Source organism: Bufo gargarizans, chromosome 5, assembly GCF_014858855.1.
Source record: "Bufo gargarizans isolate SCDJY-AF-19 chromosome 5, ASM1485885v1, whole genome shotgun sequence".
Classification (NCBI taxonomy): Eukaryota; Metazoa; Chordata; class Amphibia; order Anura; family Bufonidae; genus Bufo; species Bufo gargarizans.
The window spans coordinates 22,409,915-22,429,837 of NC_058084.1; the positions used below are offsets into that span (position 1 = coordinate 22,409,915).

General features: G+C 47.1%; 1 protein-coding gene across 1 annotated transcript in view; it reads right to left on the bottom strand.

The window, feature by feature from the left end:
• LOC122938040 (cytochrome P450 2C20-like) overlaps positions 1 to 19,923 on the bottom strand; it is a 450,693-nt gene that overhangs the window by 46,094 nt on the left and 384,676 nt on the right. The window contains exon 8 of the mRNA XM_044293309.1: positions 729 to 870. Within this exon, the coding sequence (XP_044149244.1) occupies positions 729 to 870 (142 nt within the window). The remainder of the gene's footprint in view (positions 1 to 728; positions 871 to 19,923) is intronic.

Below are 19,923 nucleotides of genomic sequence, written 5' to 3' on the forward strand. Positions count from 1 at the left end.
TTACACCTCTGGCTGGAGGGAAGGGGTTAGGTCAAGAATTTGGCAGGGGGGGTGGCATTTCATTTTTTTCCTCGGGCAGCACGAAGCCTATGTGCTTTCCTGCCCCTGGCTACAAAGCACTGAGGAAAGGGGGGCCCAAGCTGAACTCTTGCACCAGGGCCCATGAACCTTTAGCTATGCCGCTGCCTGCACTTTTTCATCTGGTTCATGCAGTAAGGTTGAGTTCACATCCTTGATGACTTTATGGTTATTCTATTCTGTCTAAAAAGATGGAAAAAAACACAAGCGGAAACCCTTCCATATTTGTCATTTATTGACTTCAGTGTAAAAAAAAATACGAAGGCGCCTTTAAGCCATGTTCTAGTTTTTTGGGGGCTTTTTATCTCATTAAAAATAACCTGAGGGGTGTGACACAGCTGGACCACAACTGATGTTTCAAAAAGAATTTTTTTTTCGGATGAAACAGATTAGCAGGAAAATAAATGTCGATGTGAATTCAGCCTAATGCCCTATTCACACAGTCCGTGTTTGGTCAGTGATTTTCATCAGTGATTCTGAGCCAAAACCAGGTGCGGCTCTAAGCACAGAACAGGTGCAGATCTTTCCCTTATACCTTTTCTCTATGGAGGCTCCAATCCTGGTTTGGGCTCACAATCACTGATGGAGATCACTGACCAAAACACTGACGTGTTAGTAAGGTGTAAGCACAGTGTCAGTGATGTCCATACCTTGCACATCTGGATAATGGGCTATTAGCATCAGCATGAATTTTAGGGTGGAAGATGTGGTGTCAATTCCCGCTGCTAAAAGTCCTACCAGGGTCCCAAGTAGACTGAAGTCACAGAAATCTGCATCCACCTCATGTTCCACCTGAAGAAGCAAAGAACATCCAGTCAGGTGTGTAATTATTATACTGGAATCTCTTTATTATGGTATAAGTAACAGATTAGATGTGCTCTTCTTCAGGACCGGTGTCAGTCTCAGATACCAGGGCCGCTAGGCTAAGAGGATCCATGGTGATCTGGGTAAACATGTTCTAGACTTGTCCAGCAGAAGGCAAAGTAGACAGAAGGCTTATAATTATTCTTACTATAATAAAATTATTAATCCATGTGCTGAATTCATGCGGGACTCCTGTATCTACACAGCATCTGAACAAGCAGAGCTCACACCAGCTTCTTCCCATCACTCCTTGACTTCTCACTTACATGTAGTGTGGATTGTCGACTATCGGGGTCAGTGTCACAAAGTCAAAAAACAACAGCATTAGGCCTCATGCACACGACCGTTGTTGTGTTCCGTTCCCGCAAAATGGGGTTCCATTGTTCCGTGATCCGTTTCCGTTTTTGTTTACATGTGTCTTCCTTTATTTTTGGAGGATCATCAGACATGAAGGAAAGTAAAAAAAAGTCTAAGTCAAGTTTGCCATGCAAATGATAGGAAAAAAACGGACGTGGACGCGGATGACAATCTTGTGTGCCTCTGCATTTTTTCACGGTCCCATTGACTTGAATGGGTCCGCAAACCGCTTTCCTTGAAAGAAATAGGACATGTTATATTTTTTTGACGGACTGGAACCACGGATCGCGGACGCGGATGACAAACGGTGCATTAGCTGAGTTTTCAACTGACCCATTGAAAGTCAATAGGACCGCAGAAAATCACGAAAAGCGGAACAACGGACACGGAATGAAACAATGGTCGTGTGCATGAGGCCTTAGGTTCAGACTATAAAATGTCGGAAAACTTGTTTCTACATACAGTCATATGTATCAGGAGCCCACATAAGCTTTTGTCAGAAAGTTCAAACGGTCGTCTACCAGCAGAACCTTAAAAAGCATGGACCTCCCTGGACCCCCTCCATTCCAGCACCTCAGCTCTTCCTTCCATGTCAAGCTTTGTTTTGCTGACTACAGCAGTGATGTGTCCTGATATCACATGTTACAGCTGCAGCCAATCACTGCAGTCAGTCGTTTACCACTGAGACAGGCGATTGGCTGCAGTGCTCACCTGTTATACAAAGAGACGTCTGTTACGAGCAAATGAGATCTCGTCTGTTTCTCGATAATCTTGTTTGAGGCAGTTGCAATGTCTTACAAGTGAAACATCTAATAAGGGACGTGGTCATGGTGGTGGTGTTGTTGGAGCCTCTGTTGCAGGGAGAGGACGTGGCCGTTCTGCCACAGCTACATGTCCTACTGAACCTACTACCTCAGGTCCCAGTAGCCGCCAGAATCTACAGCGATATTTGGTTGGGCCTAATGCCATTCTAAAGATGGTAAGGCCTGAGCAAGTACAGATGCTAGTCAATTGGGTGGCCGACAGTGGATCCAGCACAATTCACATTATCTCCCAGCCAGTCTTCTGCAGAAAGCACACAGGTGGCGCCTGAAACCCATGCCCATCTGTCTGTCACATCACCCACGTGCATATCGGGGAACCTGTCTGAGCCGCAAGTCATGCAACAGTCTCTTATGCTGTTTGAAGACTCTGCTGGCAGGGTTTCCCAAGGGCATCCACCTAGCCCTTCCCCAGGGGTGGAAGACATAGAATGCACTGACGCACAGCCACTTATGTTTCCTGATGAGGACATGGGAATACCACCTCAGCACGTCTCTGATGATTACGAAACACAGGGGCCAACTGCTGCGTCTTTCTGCAGTGTGCAGACCGAAAAAGAGGTCAGGGAGGAAGACTGGGTGGAAGACGATGCAGGGGACGAGGAGGTCCTAGACCCATATGGAATGAAGGTCGTGCCACTGACTTTCAGAGTTCGGAGGAAGAGGCAGTGGTGAGACCGAGGCAACAGCGTAGCAAAAGCGAGAGTAGGGTGCAAAAGCAGAGCAAAAAAACAGTTTGCCTGCTACTGGCCACCGTAACCAGGGACCGAGCACACCAAAAGCAGCTTCAAGGAGTTCCCTGGCATGGCACTTCTTCACACAATGTGCTGACGACAAGACCCGAGTGGTTTGCATGCTGTGCCATCAGAGCCTGAAGCGAGGCATTAACGTTCTGAACCTTAGCACAACCTGCATGACCAGGTATCTACATGCGAGACACGGGCTGCAGTGGAGTAAGCACCTTCAAAACCAATAAAGGGCTCAGGCCCCTCCTGCTCCCTCTTCTGCTGCTGCCTCGGCCTCTTCCTCCGCCTCTGGAGGAATGTTGGCACCTGCCGCCCAGCAAACAGAGGATGTGCCACCAACAACACCACCTCCGTCACCAAGCATCTCCACCATGTCACACGGAAGCGTTCAGCTCTCCATCTCCTAAACACTGGAGCGGAAGAGGAAGTACCCCCCTACCCACCCGCGAGCCCTGGCGTGCTTAGTACGTTGTGCTCAGCCGCCACTACTTTTCCAGGTATGCCATCCCTTCCCTGCACAACCAAGTGGGGGACAAAATGAAAATCAGAAAGCGTAAATTCCCACCTAGCCACCCATTTCTAAACTGCTGGCCTTTGAAATGCTGTCATTCAGGCTGGTAGAGACGGACAGATTCAAACAGCTCATGTCGCTTGCTATCCCACAGTACGTCGTTCCCAGCCCCCACTACTTCTCCAGGAGAGCCGTGCCCCCCCTGCACAACCAAGTATCGGATATAATCAAGTGTGCACTGCGCAACGCCATCCGTGGCAAGGTCCACCTAACCACAGATACATGGACCAGTAAGCACGGCCAGGGATGCTATATCTCCCTAACTGCACACCGGGTAAATGTAGTGGCGGCTGGGCCTCAGGCGGAGAGCTGTTTGGCGCACGTCCTTCCGCCACCAAGGATCGCAGGGCATCATTCTTTGCCTCCTGTTGCCTCCTCTTCCTACTTGGCTTCCTCCTCTTCTTCTACCTACCACCTCCTCATCCGGTCAGCAACAGACCTTCACCACCAACTTCAGCACAGCCCGGGGTAAACGTCAGCAGGCCGTTCTGAAACTAATGTGTTTGGGGGACAGGCACCACACCGCGCAGCAGTTGTGGCGGGGTATAGAACAACAGACCGACGAGTGGTTGCTGCCGGTGAGCCTCAAGCCCGGCCTGGTGGTGTGTGATAATGGGCGAAATCTCGTTGCAGTTCTGGGACTTGCCTGGCGCATGTGCTGAATTTGGTGGTGCAGAAATTCATCCACAAATACCCTGACATGTCAGAGCTGCTGCATAAAGTGCGGGCCATCTGTGTGCGTTTCCGGCATTCACATCCTGCTGCCACTCGGCTGTCTGCTCTACAGCGTAACTTCGGCCTTCCAGCTCACCGCCTCATATGCGGCGTGCCCACCAGGTAAAACTCCACCTTGCACATGCTGGAGAGACTGTGCGAGCAGCAGCAGGCCATAGTGGAGTTTCAGCTGCAGCACGCACGGGTGAGTCGCACTACGGAACAGCACCACTTTACCACCAATGACTGGGCCTCCATGTGAGACCTGTGTGCCCTGTTGCGCTGTTTCGAGTACTCCACCAACATGGCCAGTGGCGATGACACCGTTATCAGCGTTACAATACCACTTCTTTGTCTCCTTGAGAAAACACTTAGGGCGATGATGGAAGAGGATGTGGCCCAGGACGAGGAGGAGGAAGAAGGGTCATCTCTAACACTTTTAGGCCAGTCTTTTAGAAGTGGCTCAGAAAGAGGATTTTTGCAACAGCAGAGGCCAGGTACAAATTTGGCCAGCCCGGGCCCACTACTAGAGGCCGAGGATGAGGAGGAGGAAGATGGGGATGAAGCATGTTGACAGCGGGGTGGCATCCAACGCAGCTCGGGCCCATCACTGGTGCGTGGCTGGGGGGATACGGAGGACGCAGACGATACACCTCCCACAGAGGATAGCTTGTCCTTACCTCTGGGCAGCCTGGCACTCATGAGCGACTACATGCTGCAGTGCCTGCGCAACGACTGCAGAGTAGCCCACGTTTTAACGTGTGCTGACTATACTGGTTGTCCACATGGCCAGAGCTTGCCCTGTATGCCTTGGAGGTGCTGGCCTGCCCTGCAGCCAGTGTACTCTCTGAACGTGTATTTAGCACGGCAGGAGGCGTCATTACAGACAGACGCAGCCTCATGTCCACAGCCAACGTGGACGAGCTCACGTTCATTAAAATGAAGCAGGCATGGATCCCTCAGGACTTGTCTGTACCTTGTGCAGAATAGACATTTATACCACCATCAAACATACATTCTTGCACTCAAGTCAACGATTCTTTGTTTTATATTTTTTTATTTGTCCCAATATTTTGGGGGCTACCTACCCCAATAAAAAATTAAAAAAAACATTGTTGGCTACCTCCTCCTCCTCCTCCTCCATTGCTGCCTCCATCTACAACACCACATTCACTGCCTCCTCAACCTCCAACTCCATATCCACCTCCTTCTCTGAGTTGCAGGTTAATAATTTGCAATTTTTAGTTATTTTATTTCATTTTAAGTCATTTCCCTATCCACATGTGTTTGCAGAGCAGTTGCCATGCTCTTAAGCACATTTTACTACCTTTTACATCCCTCTAGCCTTTTCAAGGACTATTTCAGAGCCATTTTAATATAAAAAAGTGCCAATTTTAGTGCCCAAAATTGAAAAAATTCTTATTTTCAATTGTCGGGTGACATTTTGCTGTTTTTGGAGTATACAAACCCCTGCTGTGCCTGGGTGACAGGGGCCTAAATATCTTAAAATCGTCTGTTGTATTGCTGGGTGACATGAACCCCCTTTTGCCGTGAATGAACCCCTGCTGTGCCTGGGTGACAGGAGCCTAAATCCTCCTTTATCCAAAACACGTACTTGACTGTCTTCAAAGTGGTGACCTGCTCCTTTTAGATGTAAGTACACGGCTGAATCTTGACCAGAGGTTTTGGCTCTTCTATGCTGAGCCATACGCTGATGTAGTTGTTGTTTTGTTTTGCCGATATACAGTTCTGAGCATTCCTCATTGCACTGGACTGCGTACACAATGTTGTCCATCTTGTGTTTAAGTGTTGGGTCTTTGGGGTGAACCAGTTGTTGCCTCAGTGTGTTGCTGGGTTTAAAGCAAACAGGGATGTGATGTTTAATAAAAATCCTTTTGAGTGAACTCTGACCCCATGCTGGGTATAATGACCTCTGACCCCATGCTGGGTATAATGACCTCTGACCCCATGCTAGGTATAATTACCAGATGTTGATTCAGTTACATATTTATTCCCAGAATTCTTGTACAGTCATTCAGAACTGAGAAAGCTCGTTGGAAGAACGAGTGAAACGTTTTCAAGAAATCTACAGTAAGTCCAGTTGCCTTGACTTTTTCTTTACAGATATACCATGACCTGGATAAATGAGAACCTTCTCAGACATTTAGTGATAGCTCTGTGCATTTTGTTCCAGTGTCTTGAATTTTGGGTCCATTGGCTTAGTTTTGAAGCATCCTAAGATATTTGGTCCCACAGTCCAGTGTCAAACTGGGGAGCCAAGGGCCCCCCAGTAGAAGTGACTCTAGGGGCGCACTAGTGTTGATTGCAAATATTCTAATTGCAAATTTTTATTGCGAATATCGGCACTTCAAGAATTCGTTAAGATGTAGAATGTAGTGCTATATATTCGTAATTGCGAATATTCTAGATTTTTTTTTCCATCAGTACCCTCACTGCTTCTTGCTTGTGGGCCAATGAGAAGGCTTCGAAATCTTTGTCTGAGCCTAGCAACATCCCTAGCAACCAATAGGAAAGTTGCCTAACCCTTACTATATAAGAACCTCCCCAGCAGCCACTTTCCGCTGTTTTTTGTGCAGTTCTAAGAGAGAGAGCAGTGACATTGCCGTGCTCTGTGCTTTCATCTGGATCCTATTCCTTATCCAATTACATTAGTTAGTTAGTTAGCTCATATACACTCACCTAAAGAATTATTAGGAACACCAAACTAATACGGTGTTGGACCCTCTTTTGCCTTCAGAACTGCCTTAATTCTACCTGGCATTGATACAACAAGGTGCTGATAGCATTCTTTAGAAATGTTGGCCCATATTGATAGGATAGCATCTTGCAGTTGATGGAGATTTGAGGGATGCACATCCAGGGCACGAAGATCCCGTTCCACCACATCCCAAAGATGCTCTATTGGGTTGAGATCTGGTGACTGTGGGGCCATTTTAGTACAGTGAACTCATTGTCATGTTCAAGAAACAAATTTAAAATGATTCGAGCTTTGTGACATGGTGCATTATCCTGCTGGAAGTAGCCATCAGAGGATGGGTACATGGTGGTCATGAAGGGATGGACATGGTCAGAAACAATGCTCAGGTAGCCCGTGGCATTTAAACGATGGCCAATTGGCACTAAGGGGCCTAAAGTGTGCCCAGAAAACATCCCCACACCATTACACCACCACCACCAGCCTGCACAGTGGTAACAAGGCATGATGGATACATGTTCTCATTCTGTTTACACCAAATTCGGACTCTACCATTTAAATGTCTCAACAGAAATCGAGACTCATTAGACCAGGCAACATTTTTCCAGTCTTCAACAGTCCAATTTTGGTGAGCTCATGCAAATTGTAGCCTCTTTATCCTATTTGTAGTGGAGATGAGTGGTACCCGGTGGGGACTTCTGCTGTTGTAGCCCACCTTTCTTTCCCATTCTGACATTCAGTTTGGAGTTCAGGAGATTGTCTTGACCAGGACCACAACCCTATATGCATTGAAGCAACTGCCATGTGATTGGTTGACTAGATAATCGCATTAATGAGAAATAGAACAGGTGTTCCTAATAATTCTTTAGGTGAGTGTACATGCTACAGACATAGTGCGGTGATGTCACAACAATACTTAGTGCATCAATCAGTAATATCTACTCAGACCTGACAAAATGTGAAGTTGCATGTATTGTGCAAAAAATATGCACATCATTAGTTCCGATTTGCCCGATTGCGAAAATAATGACTTAAGAATAGAGTTGAGCGGACATCTGGATGTTCGGGTTCGAGAAGTACGGCCGAACTTCCCGGAAATGTTCGGGTACGGTATCCGAACCCGATCCGAACTTCGTCCCGAACCCGAACCCCATTGAAGTCAATAGGGACCCGAACTTTTCGGCACTAAAAAGGCTGTAAAACAGCCCAGGAAAGAGCTAGAAGGATGCAAAAGGCAGCAACATGTAGGTAAATCCCCTGCAAACAAATGTGGATAGGGAAATGAATAAAAATAAAAATAAAATAAATAAAAATTAACCAATATCAATTGGAGAGAGGTCCCATAGTAGAGAATCAGGCTTCACGTCAGCCACCACTGCAACAGTCCATTGGCATATATTTAGGCCCAGGTACCCAGGCAGAGGAGAGAGGTCCCGTAACAGAGGATCTGGCTTCATGTCAGCAGAGAATCAGTCTGCATGTCATAGAAGAGAATCAGGCTTCACGTCAGCCACCACTGCAACAGTCCATTGTCATATATTTAGGCCCAGCACCCAGGCAGAGGAGAGAGGTCCCGTAACAGAGGATCTGGCTTCATGTCAGCAGAGAATCAGTCTGCATGTCATAGCAGAGAATCAGGCTTCACGTCAGCCACCACTGCAACAGTCCATTGTCATATATTTAGGCCCAGGCACCCAGGCAGAGGAGAGAGGTCCCGTAACAGAGAATCTAATCTGGACAAGGGACAGACAGGTCCTGTGGGATCCATGCCTGGTTCATTTTTATGAACGTCAGCTTGTCCTGTAGACAGGCGGCTGCGTTTGTCTGTAATGACGCCCCCTGCCGTGCTGAATACACGTTCAGACAAAACGCTGGCCGCCGGGCAGGCCAGCACCTCCAAGGCATAAAAGGCTTGCTCTGGCCACGTGGACAATTTAGAGACCCAGAAGTTGAATGGGGCCGAACCATCAGTCAGTACGTGGAGGGGTGTGCACACGTACTGTTCCACCATGTTAGTGAAATGTTGCCTCCTGCTAACACGTTGCGTATCAGGTGGTGGTGCAGTTAGCTGTGGCGTGTTGACAAAACTTTTCCACATCTCTGCCATGCTAACCCTGCCCTCAGAGGAGCTGGCCGTGACACAGCTGCCTTGGCGACCTCTTGCTCCTCCTCTGCCTTGCCCTTGGGCTTCCACTTGTTCCCCTGTGACATTCGGGAATGCTCTCAGTAGCGCGTCTACCAACGTGCGCTTGTACTCGCGCATCTTCCTATCACGCTCCAGTGAAGGAAGTAAGGTGGGCACATTGTCTTTGTAGCGTGGATCCGGCAGGGTGGCAACCCAGTAGTCCGCACAAGTTAAAATGTGGGCAACTCTGCTGTCGTTGCGCAGGCACTGCAGCATGTAGTCGCTCATGTGTGCCAGGCTGCCCAGAGGTAAGGACAAGCTGTCCTCTGTGGGAGGCGTATCGTCATCGTCCTGCCTTTCCCCCCAGCCACGCACCAGTGATGGGCCCGAGCTGCGTTGGGTGCCACCCCGCTGTGACCATGCTTCATCCTCATCCTCCTCCACCTCATCCTCGTCCTCCTCATCCTCCAGTAGTGGGCCCGGGCTGGCCACATTTGTACCTGGCCTCTGCTGTTGCAAAAAACCTCCCTCTGAGTCACTTCGAAGAGACTGGCCTGAAAGTGCTAAAAATGACCCCTCTTCCTCCTCCTCCTCCTCCTCCTCCTCCTGGGCCACCTCCTCTTCCATCATCGCCCTAAGTGTTTTCTCAAGGAGACATAGAAGTGTTATTGTAACGCTGATAACGGCGTCATCGCCACTGGCCATGTTGGTGGAGTACTCGAAACAGCGCAACAGGGCACACAGGTCTCGCATGGAGGCCCAGTCATTGGTGGTGAAGTGGTGCTGTTCCGTAGTGCGACTGACCCGTGCGTGCTGCAGCTGAAACTCCACTATGGCCTGCTGCTGCTCGCACAGTCTGTCCAGCATGTGCAAGGTGGAGTTCCACCTGGTGTGCACGTCGCATATGAGTCGGTGAGCGGAAAGGCCGAAGTTACGCTGTAGCGCAGACAGGCGAGCAGCGGCAGGATGTGAACGCCGGAAGCGCAAACAGACGGCCCGCACTTTATGCAGCAGCTCTAACATGTCGGGGTAGTTGTGAATGAACTTCTGCACCACCAAATTCAGCACATGCGCCAAGCAAAGGGATGTGCGTCAAACCGGCTAGTCCCAGAGCTGCAACGAGATTTCGCCCATTATCACACACCACCAGGCCAGGCTTGAGGCTCACCGTCAGCAACCACTCGTCGGTCTGTTGTTCTATACCCCGCCACAACTCCTGTGCGGTGTGGGGCCTGTCCCCCAAACATATGAGTTTCAGAATGGCCTGCTGACGTTTACCCCGGGCTGTGCTGAAGTTGGTGGTGAAGGTGTGTGGCTGACTGGATGAGCAGGTAGAAGAAGAGGAGGAGGAAGCCGAGTAGGAGAAGGCAACAGGAGGCAAAGCATGTTGCCCTGCGATCCTTGGCGGCGGAAGGACGTGCGCCAAACAGCTCTCACCGCCTGGGGCCCAGCTGCCACTACATTTACCCAGTGTGCAGTTAGGGAGATATAGAGTCCCTGGCCGTGCTTACTGGTCCACGTATCTGTGGTTAGGTGGACCTTGCCACAGATGGCGTTGCACAGTGCACACTTGATTTTATCGGATACTTGGTTGTGCAGGGAAGGCACGGCTCTCTTGGAGAAGTAGTGCCGGCTGGGAACAACATACTGTGGGACAGCAAGCGACATGAGCTGTTTGAAGCTGTCTGTGTCCACCAGCCTAAATGACAGCATTTCATAGGCCAGTAGTTTAGAAATGCTGGCATTCAGGGCCAGGGATCGAGGGTGGCTAGGTGGGAATTTACGCTTTCTCTCAAATGTTTGTGAGATGGAGAGCTGAATGCTGGCGTGTGACATGGTTGAGATGCTTGGTGACGGAGGTGGTGGTGTTGGTGGTACATCCCCTGTTTGCTGGGCGGCAGGTGCCAACGTTCCTCCAGAGGCGGAGGAAGAGGCTGAGGCGGCGGCAGCAGCAGAAGAGGCCGAGGCGGCAGCAGCAGAAGAGGTAACAGGGGGGGCCTGAGTGACTTCCTTGTTTTTAAGGTGTTTACTCCACTGCAGTTCATGCTTTGCATGCAGGTGCCTGGTCATGCAGGTTGTGCTAAGGTTCAGAACGTTAATGCCTCGCTTCAGGCTCTGATGGCACAGCGTGCAAACCACTCGGGTCTTGTTGTCAGCACATTGTTTGAAGAAGTGCCATGCCAGGGAACTCCTTGAAGCTGCCTTTGGGGGGCTCGGTCCCAGATGGCGGCAGTCAGTAGCAGGCGGAGTCTCTTGGCGGCGGGTGTTCTGCTTTTGCCCACTGCTCCCTCTTTTGCTAGGCTGTTGGCTCGGTCTCACCACTGCCTCTTCCTCCGAACTGTGAAAGTCAGTGGCACGACCTTCATTCCATGTGGGGTCTAGGACCTCATCATCCCCTGCATCGTCTTCCACCCAGTCTTGGTCCCTGACCTCCTGTTCAGTCTGCACACTATGTCTTCCACCGCTGGGGAAGGGCTAGGTGGATGCCCTTGGGAAACCCTGCCAGCGGAGTCTTCAAACAGCATAAGAGACTGCTGCATAACTTGAGGCTCAGACAGTTTCCCTGGTATGCATGGGGGTGATGTGACAGACTGATGGGGTTGGTTTTCAGGCGCCATCTGTGCACTTTCTACAGAAGACTGGGTGGGAGATAATGTGAACGTGCTGGATCCACTGTCGGCCACCCAATTGACTAATGCCTGTACCTGCTCAGGCCTTACCATCCTTAGAACGGCATTGGGTCCCACCAAATATCGCTGTAAATTATGGCGGCTACTGGGACCTGAGGTAGTTGGTTCACTAGGACGTGTGGCTGTGGCAGAGCGGCCACGTCCTCTCCCAGCACCAGAGGGTCCACTAACACCACCACGACCATGTCCGCGTCCGCGTCCTTTACTAGATGTTTTCCTCATTGTTATCGTTCACCACAACAACAAAAATATTATTTGGCCCAATGTATTGAATTCAAATTCAGGCATTTTTTTACAGACACCTAACACTATCTGGCTATCTATTTAGGTACCGTATTACACTAATACAGGCACAGCAGTAACGACAGATTTAGCAGGATATAAATTTGAGGCCTAGTATTTAGGCGCTGGGTGACCGGTATGGATTTACTGACAGAATTAGACTGGGATATGGCCAAAAAATAACCACACTATTGCTGGTTAAATGCACTTGGTGTGACGGCTTGACCCTGATGTAGGCTTTAGCCAAAAAACAACCACACCATTGAGGGTTAAATGCACTTGGTGGCAGCTTGTGCTGGCGCACCACAAGACACAAAATGGCCGCCGATCACCCCAGAAAAAAGTGACTGAAAAACGCTCTGGGCAGCCTAAAAACAGTGAGCAATTGAATAGCAGCAGTTCAATCATCCACAGCTGCAGATCGATCACTGGATGGAGTCTTTAGGAGGAGTTAATCACTGCCTAATCTCGCCCTAACGTCGCGGCTGCAACCTCTCCCTACGCTGATCAGAGCAGAGTGACGGGCGGCGCTATGTGACTCCAGCTTAAATAGAGGCTGGGTCACATGGTGCTCTGGCCAATCACAGCCATGCCAATAGTAGGCATGGCTGTGACGGCCTCTTGGGGCAAGTAGTATGACGCTTGTTGATTTGCTGCTTTGCAGCCTTTCAAAAAGCGCCAAGAAAGCGACGAACACCGAACCCGAACCCGAAAATGTCCGGGTTCGGGTCCGTGTCACAGACACCCCAAAATTCGGTACGAACCCGAACTATACAGTTCGGGTTCGCTCATCCCTACTTAAGAATGACTGAAATTCTAGAATTCGCCAACTTATTGCGAATATTATGTGAAAAATGATGCCATATATTGCCTATGCCGCTCATCACTAGGGCCCGCCCGTAGATGTCATTCTAGGGGCCCACCGTATAGTTTTATGCAAATATTGACACTAAAAGGGGTTTTACATTTTGCATCAACATTAAACTAATCCTTTACATAGGAGGCTGTAGTGTAATAGCACATAACGCTGCAGCTCATCACTGGCCTTGGTGCTGTAACCACTGAGATCACTGATTGGTTACAGCAGTAGGTGCGGTATTGGTGCGGTACACCACTGAGATCACTGATTGGTTACAGCAGTCAGGTGCGGTACACAGGCATTTTACCGCGGCAGCCAAAACATTATGTCCCAGCTGCAGCCCGGCGGAGAGAACAGGGTATTGGTGCTGGATCAAAGAGTGATCAGGATGGTGAGTTTAATTTTTTTTTTTTCATTTCTTTTTTAACAGCATTCCTGTAGTTTGGCCTCAAAAATGTGAACTTAGGCCCCCCTTCAAGCTCAGTACTTAGATACAGCAACAGAACTTCACATACTCCTACACATACCTTCACTACATGCAGCACTCTTACATACACACACTCATACATGCAGCACTCTTACATACACACACTGTCATACATGCAGGCACTCTTACATACACACTGTCATACATGCAGGAACTCTTACATACACACACTGTCATACATGCAGGCACTGTTACATACACACTGTCATACATGCAGGCACTGTTACATACACACACTGTCATACATGCAGCACTCTTACATACACACACTGTCATATATGCAGGCTCTCTTACATACACACACTGTCATATATGCAGGCTCTCTTACATACACACACTGTCATACATGCAGGCACTCTTACATACACACACTGTCATACATGCAGGCACTGTTACATACACACTGTCATACATGCAGGCACTGTTACATACACACACTGTCATACATGCAGCACTCTTACATACACACACTGTCATACATGCAGCACTCTTACATACACACACTGTCATATATGCAGGCTCTCTTACATACACACTGTCATACATGCAGGCACTCTTACATACACACTGTCATACATGCAGGCACTGTTACATACACACACTGTCATACATGCAGCACTCTTACATACACACACTGTCATATATGCAGGCTCTCTTACATACACACACTGTCATATATGCAGGCTCTCTTACATACACACACTGTCATACATGCAGGCACTCTTACATACACACACTGTCATACATGCAGGCACTGTTACATACACACTGTCATACATGCAGGCACTGTTACATACACACACTGTCATACATGCAGCACTCTTACATACACACACTGTCATACATGCAGCACTCTTACATACACACACTGTCATACATGCAGGCACTGTTACATACACACTGTCATACATGCAGGCACTGTTACATACACACACTGTCATACATGCAGGCACTGTTACATACACACACTGTCATACATGCAGGCACTGTTACATACACACACTGTTATACATGCAGCACTCTTACATACACACACTGTCAAACATGCAGCACTCTTACATACACACACTGTCATACATGCAGGCACTCTTACATACACACACTGTCATACATGCAGCACTTTTACATACACACACTGTTATACATGCAGCACTCTTACATACACACACTGTTATACATGCAGGCACTCTCACATACACACACTGTCATACATGCATGCACTCTTACGTACACACACTGTTATACATGCAGGCACTCTCACATACACACACTGTCATACAGGCAGCACTCTTACATACACACACTGTCATACAGGCAGGCACTCTTACATACACACACTGTCATACATGCAGCACTCTTACATACACACACTGTTATACATGCAGCACTCTTACATACACACACTGTCATACATGCAGCACTCTTACATACACACACTGTTATACATGCAGCACTCTTACATACACACACTGTCATACATGCAGCATTCTTACATACACACACTGTTATACATGCAGCACTCTTACATACACACACTGTCATACATGCAGCACCCTTACATACACACACTGTCATACATGCAGGCACTCTTACATACACACACTGTCATACATTCAGGCACTGTTACATACACACACTGTCATACATGCAGCACTCTTATATGCACACACTGTCATACATGCAGGCACTCTTACATACACACACTGTCATACATGCAGGCACTCTTACATATATACACTGTAATACATGCAGGCACTCTTACATACACACACTGTCATACATGCAGGCACTCTTACATACACACATTGTCATACATGCAGCACTCTTACATACACACACTGTCATACAGGCAGGCACTCTTACATACACACACTGTCATACAGGCAGGCACTCTTACATACACACACTGTAATACATGCAGGCACTCTGACATACACACACTGTCATACATGCAGGCACTCTTACATACACACACTGTCATACAGGCAGGCACTCTTACATACACACACTGTAATACATGCAGGCACTCTGACATACACACACTGTCATACATGCAGGCACTCTTACATACACACACTGTCATACAGGCAGGCACTCTTACATACACACACTGCCATACATGCAGGCACTCTTACATACACACTGTCATACAGGCAGGCATTCTTTCATGCACACACTGTCATACATGCAGCACTCTTGCATATAGACACTGTCATACATGCAGGCACTCTTACATATAGACACTGTCAAATATGCAGCACTCTTGCATACACACACTGTCATACATGCAGGCACTCTTTCATACACACACTGTCATACAGGCAGGCACTGTTACATACACACACTGTCATACATGCAGGCACTCTTACATACACACTGTCATACATGCAGGCACTCTTACATACACACACTGTCATACATGCAGGCACTCTTACATACACACACTGTCATACATGCAGGCACTCTTACATACACACTGTCATACAGGCAGGCATTCTTTCATGCACACACTGTCATACATGCAGCACTCTTGCATATAGACACTGTCATACATGCAGGCACTCTTACATATAGAGACTGTCAAACATGCAGCACTCTTGCATACACACACTGTCATACATGCAGGCACTCTTTCATACACACACTGTCATACAGGCAGGCACTGTTACATACACACACTGTCATACATGCAGGCACTCTTACATACACACACTGTCATACATGCAGGCACTGTTACATACACACACTGTCATACAGGCAGGCATTCTTTCATGCACACACTGTCATACATGCAGCACTCTTGCATACACACACTGTCATACATGCAGCACTCTTTCATACACACACTGTCATACAGGCAGGCACTCTTTCATACACACACTGTTATACATGCAGGCACTCTTACATACACACACTGTCATACATGCAGCACTCTTTCATACACACACTGTCAGACATGCAGGCACTCTTACATACACATACTGTCATACATGCAGGCTCTCTTACATACACACACTGTCATACATGCAGGCTCTCTTACATACACACACTGTCATACATGCAGCACTATTACATACATACACTGTCATACAGGCAGGCACTCTTACATATAGACACTGTCATACATGCAGGCACTCTTACATACTCACACTGTCATACATGCAGGCACTATTATATACACACACTGTAATACATGCAGGCACTCTTATATACACACACTGTAATACATGCAGGCACTCTTACATACACACATTGTCATACATGCAGCACTCTTACATACACACACTGTCATACATGCAGGCACTCTTACATACTCACACTGTCATACATGCAGGCACTCTTACATATATACACTGTAATACATGCAGGCACTCTTACATACACACACTGTCATACATGCAGGCACTCTTACATACACACATTGTCATACATGCAGCACTCTTACATACACACACTGTCATACATGCAGGCACTCTTACATACTCACACTGTCATACATGCAGGCACTATTATATACACACACTGTAATACATGCAGGCACTCTTACATACACACACTGTCATACATGCAGGCACTCTTACATATATACACTGTAATACATGCAGACACCCTTACATACACACACTGTCATACAGGCAGCACTCTTACATACACACACTGTCATACAGGCAGGCACTCTTACATACACACACTGTCATACAGGCAGGCACTCTTACATACACACACTGTAATACATGCAGGCACTCTGACATACACACACTGTCATACATGCAGGCACTCTTACATACACACACTGTCATACAGGCAGGCACTCTTACATACACACACTGTAATACATGCAGGCACTCTGACATACACACACTGTCATACATGCAGGCACTCTTACATACACACACTGTCATACAGGCAGGCACTCTTACATACACACACTGCCATACATGCAGGCACTCTTACATACACACTGTCATACAGGCAGGCATTCTTTCATGCACACACTGTCATACATGCAGCACTCTTGCATATAGACACTGTCATACATGCAGGCACTCTTACATATAGACACTGTCAAATATGCAGCACTCTTGCATACACACACTGTCATACATGCAGGCACTCTTTCATACACACACTGTCATACAGGCAGGCACTGTTACATACACACACTGTCATACATGCAGGCACTCTTACATACACACTGTCATACAGGCAGGCACTCTTACATACACACACTGTCATACATGCAGGCACTCTTACATACACACACTGTCATACATGCAGGCACTCTTACATACACACTGTCATACAGGCAGGCATTCTTTCATGCACACACTGTCATACATGCAGCACTCTTGCATATAGACACTGTCATACATGCAGGCACTCTTACATATAGAGACTGTCAAACATGCAGCACTCTTGCATACACACACTGTCATACATGCAGGCACTCTTTCATACACACACTGTCATACAGGCAGGCACTGTTACATACACACACTGTCATACATGCAGGCACTCTTACATACACACACTGTCATACATGCAGGCACTGTTACATACACACACTGTCATACAGGCAGGCATTCTTTCATGCACACACTGTCATACATGCAGCACTCTTGCATACACACACTGTCATACATGCAGCACTCTTTCATACACACACTGTCATACAGGCAGGCACTCTTTTATACACACACTGTTATACATGCAGGCACTCTTACATACACACACTGTCATACATGCAGCACTCTTTCATACACACACTGTCAGACATGCAGGCACTCTTACATACACATACTGTCATACATGCAGGCTCTCTTACATACACACACTGTCATACATGCAGGCTCTCTTACATACACACACTGTCATACATGCAGCACTATTACATACACACACTGTCATACATGCAGCACTATTACATATAGACACTGTCATACAGGCAGGCACTCTTACATATAGACACTGTCATACATGCAGGCACTCTTACATACTCACACTGTCATACATGCAGGCACTATTATATACACACACTGTAATACATGCAGGCACTCTTATATACACACACTGTAATACATGCAGGCACTCTGACATACACACACTGTCATACATGCAGGCACTCTTACATACACACACTGTCATACAGGCAGGCACTCTTACATACACACACTGTAATACATGCAGGCACTCTGACATACACACACTGTCATACATGCAGGCACTCTTACATACACACACTGTCATACAGGCAGGCACTCTTACATACACACACTGCCATACATGCAGGCACTCTTACATACACACTGTCATACAGGCAGGCATTCTTTCATGCACACACTGTCATACATGCAGCACTCTTGCATATAGAGACTGTCAAACATGCAGCACTCTTGCATACACACACTGTCATACATGCAGGCACTCTTTCATACACACACTGTCATACAGGCAGGCACTGTTACATACACACACTGTCATACATGCAGGCACTCTTACATACACACACTGTCATACATGCAGGCACTGTTACATACACACACTGTCATACAGGCAGGCATTCTTTCATGCACACACTGTCATACATGCAGCACTCTTGCATACACACACTGTCATACATGCAGCACTCTTTCATACACACACTGTCATACAGGCAGGCACTCTTTCATACACACACTGTTATACATGCAGGCACTCTTACATACACACACTGTCATACAGGCAGCACTCTTACATACACACACTGTCATACATGCAGCACTCTTTCATACACACACTGTCAGACATGCAGGCACTCTTACATACACACACTGTCATACATGCAGGCTCTCTTACATACACACACTGTCATACATGCAGCACTATTACATACACACACTGTCATACATGCAGGCTCTCTTACATACACACACTGTCATACATGCAGGCTCTCTTACATACACACACTGTCATACATGCAGCACTATTACATACACACACTGTCATACAGGCAGGCACTCTTACATATAGACACTGTCATACATGCAGCACTATTACATACTCACACTGTCATACATGCAGGCACTATTATATACACACACTGTAATACATGCAGGCACTCTTATATACACACACTGTCATACATGCAGCACTCTTACATACACACACTGTCATACTTTAAAATGACTTTAAATAACATAAAATACGTAAAAAAAACATTAAAAAAATAATCTTGATCTAGGAGGACCAGGTCCATAAGGAGTAGGAGGTTGAGGAGGCTGTGGATGTGGCGGTGTAGGTGGAGGAGGAGGAGGTAGCCTACACTGCTTTTTGTTTTAACACCTTAAGGACCAGGCCATTTTTTGCAAATCTGACCAGTGTCACTTTATGTGGTGATAACTTTAAAACGCTTTGACTTATCCAGGCCATTCTGAGATTGTTTTTTTCGGCACATATTGTACTTCATGACACTGGTAAAATAAAGTAAAAAATAAATAAAAATGTATTAAAAAATACCACATTTACCAAAAATTTGTAAAAAAATGCCAAATTTCCAAGTTTGAATTTCTCTACTTCTATAATACATAATAATACCTCCAAACATAGTTATTACTTTACATTCCCCATATGTCTA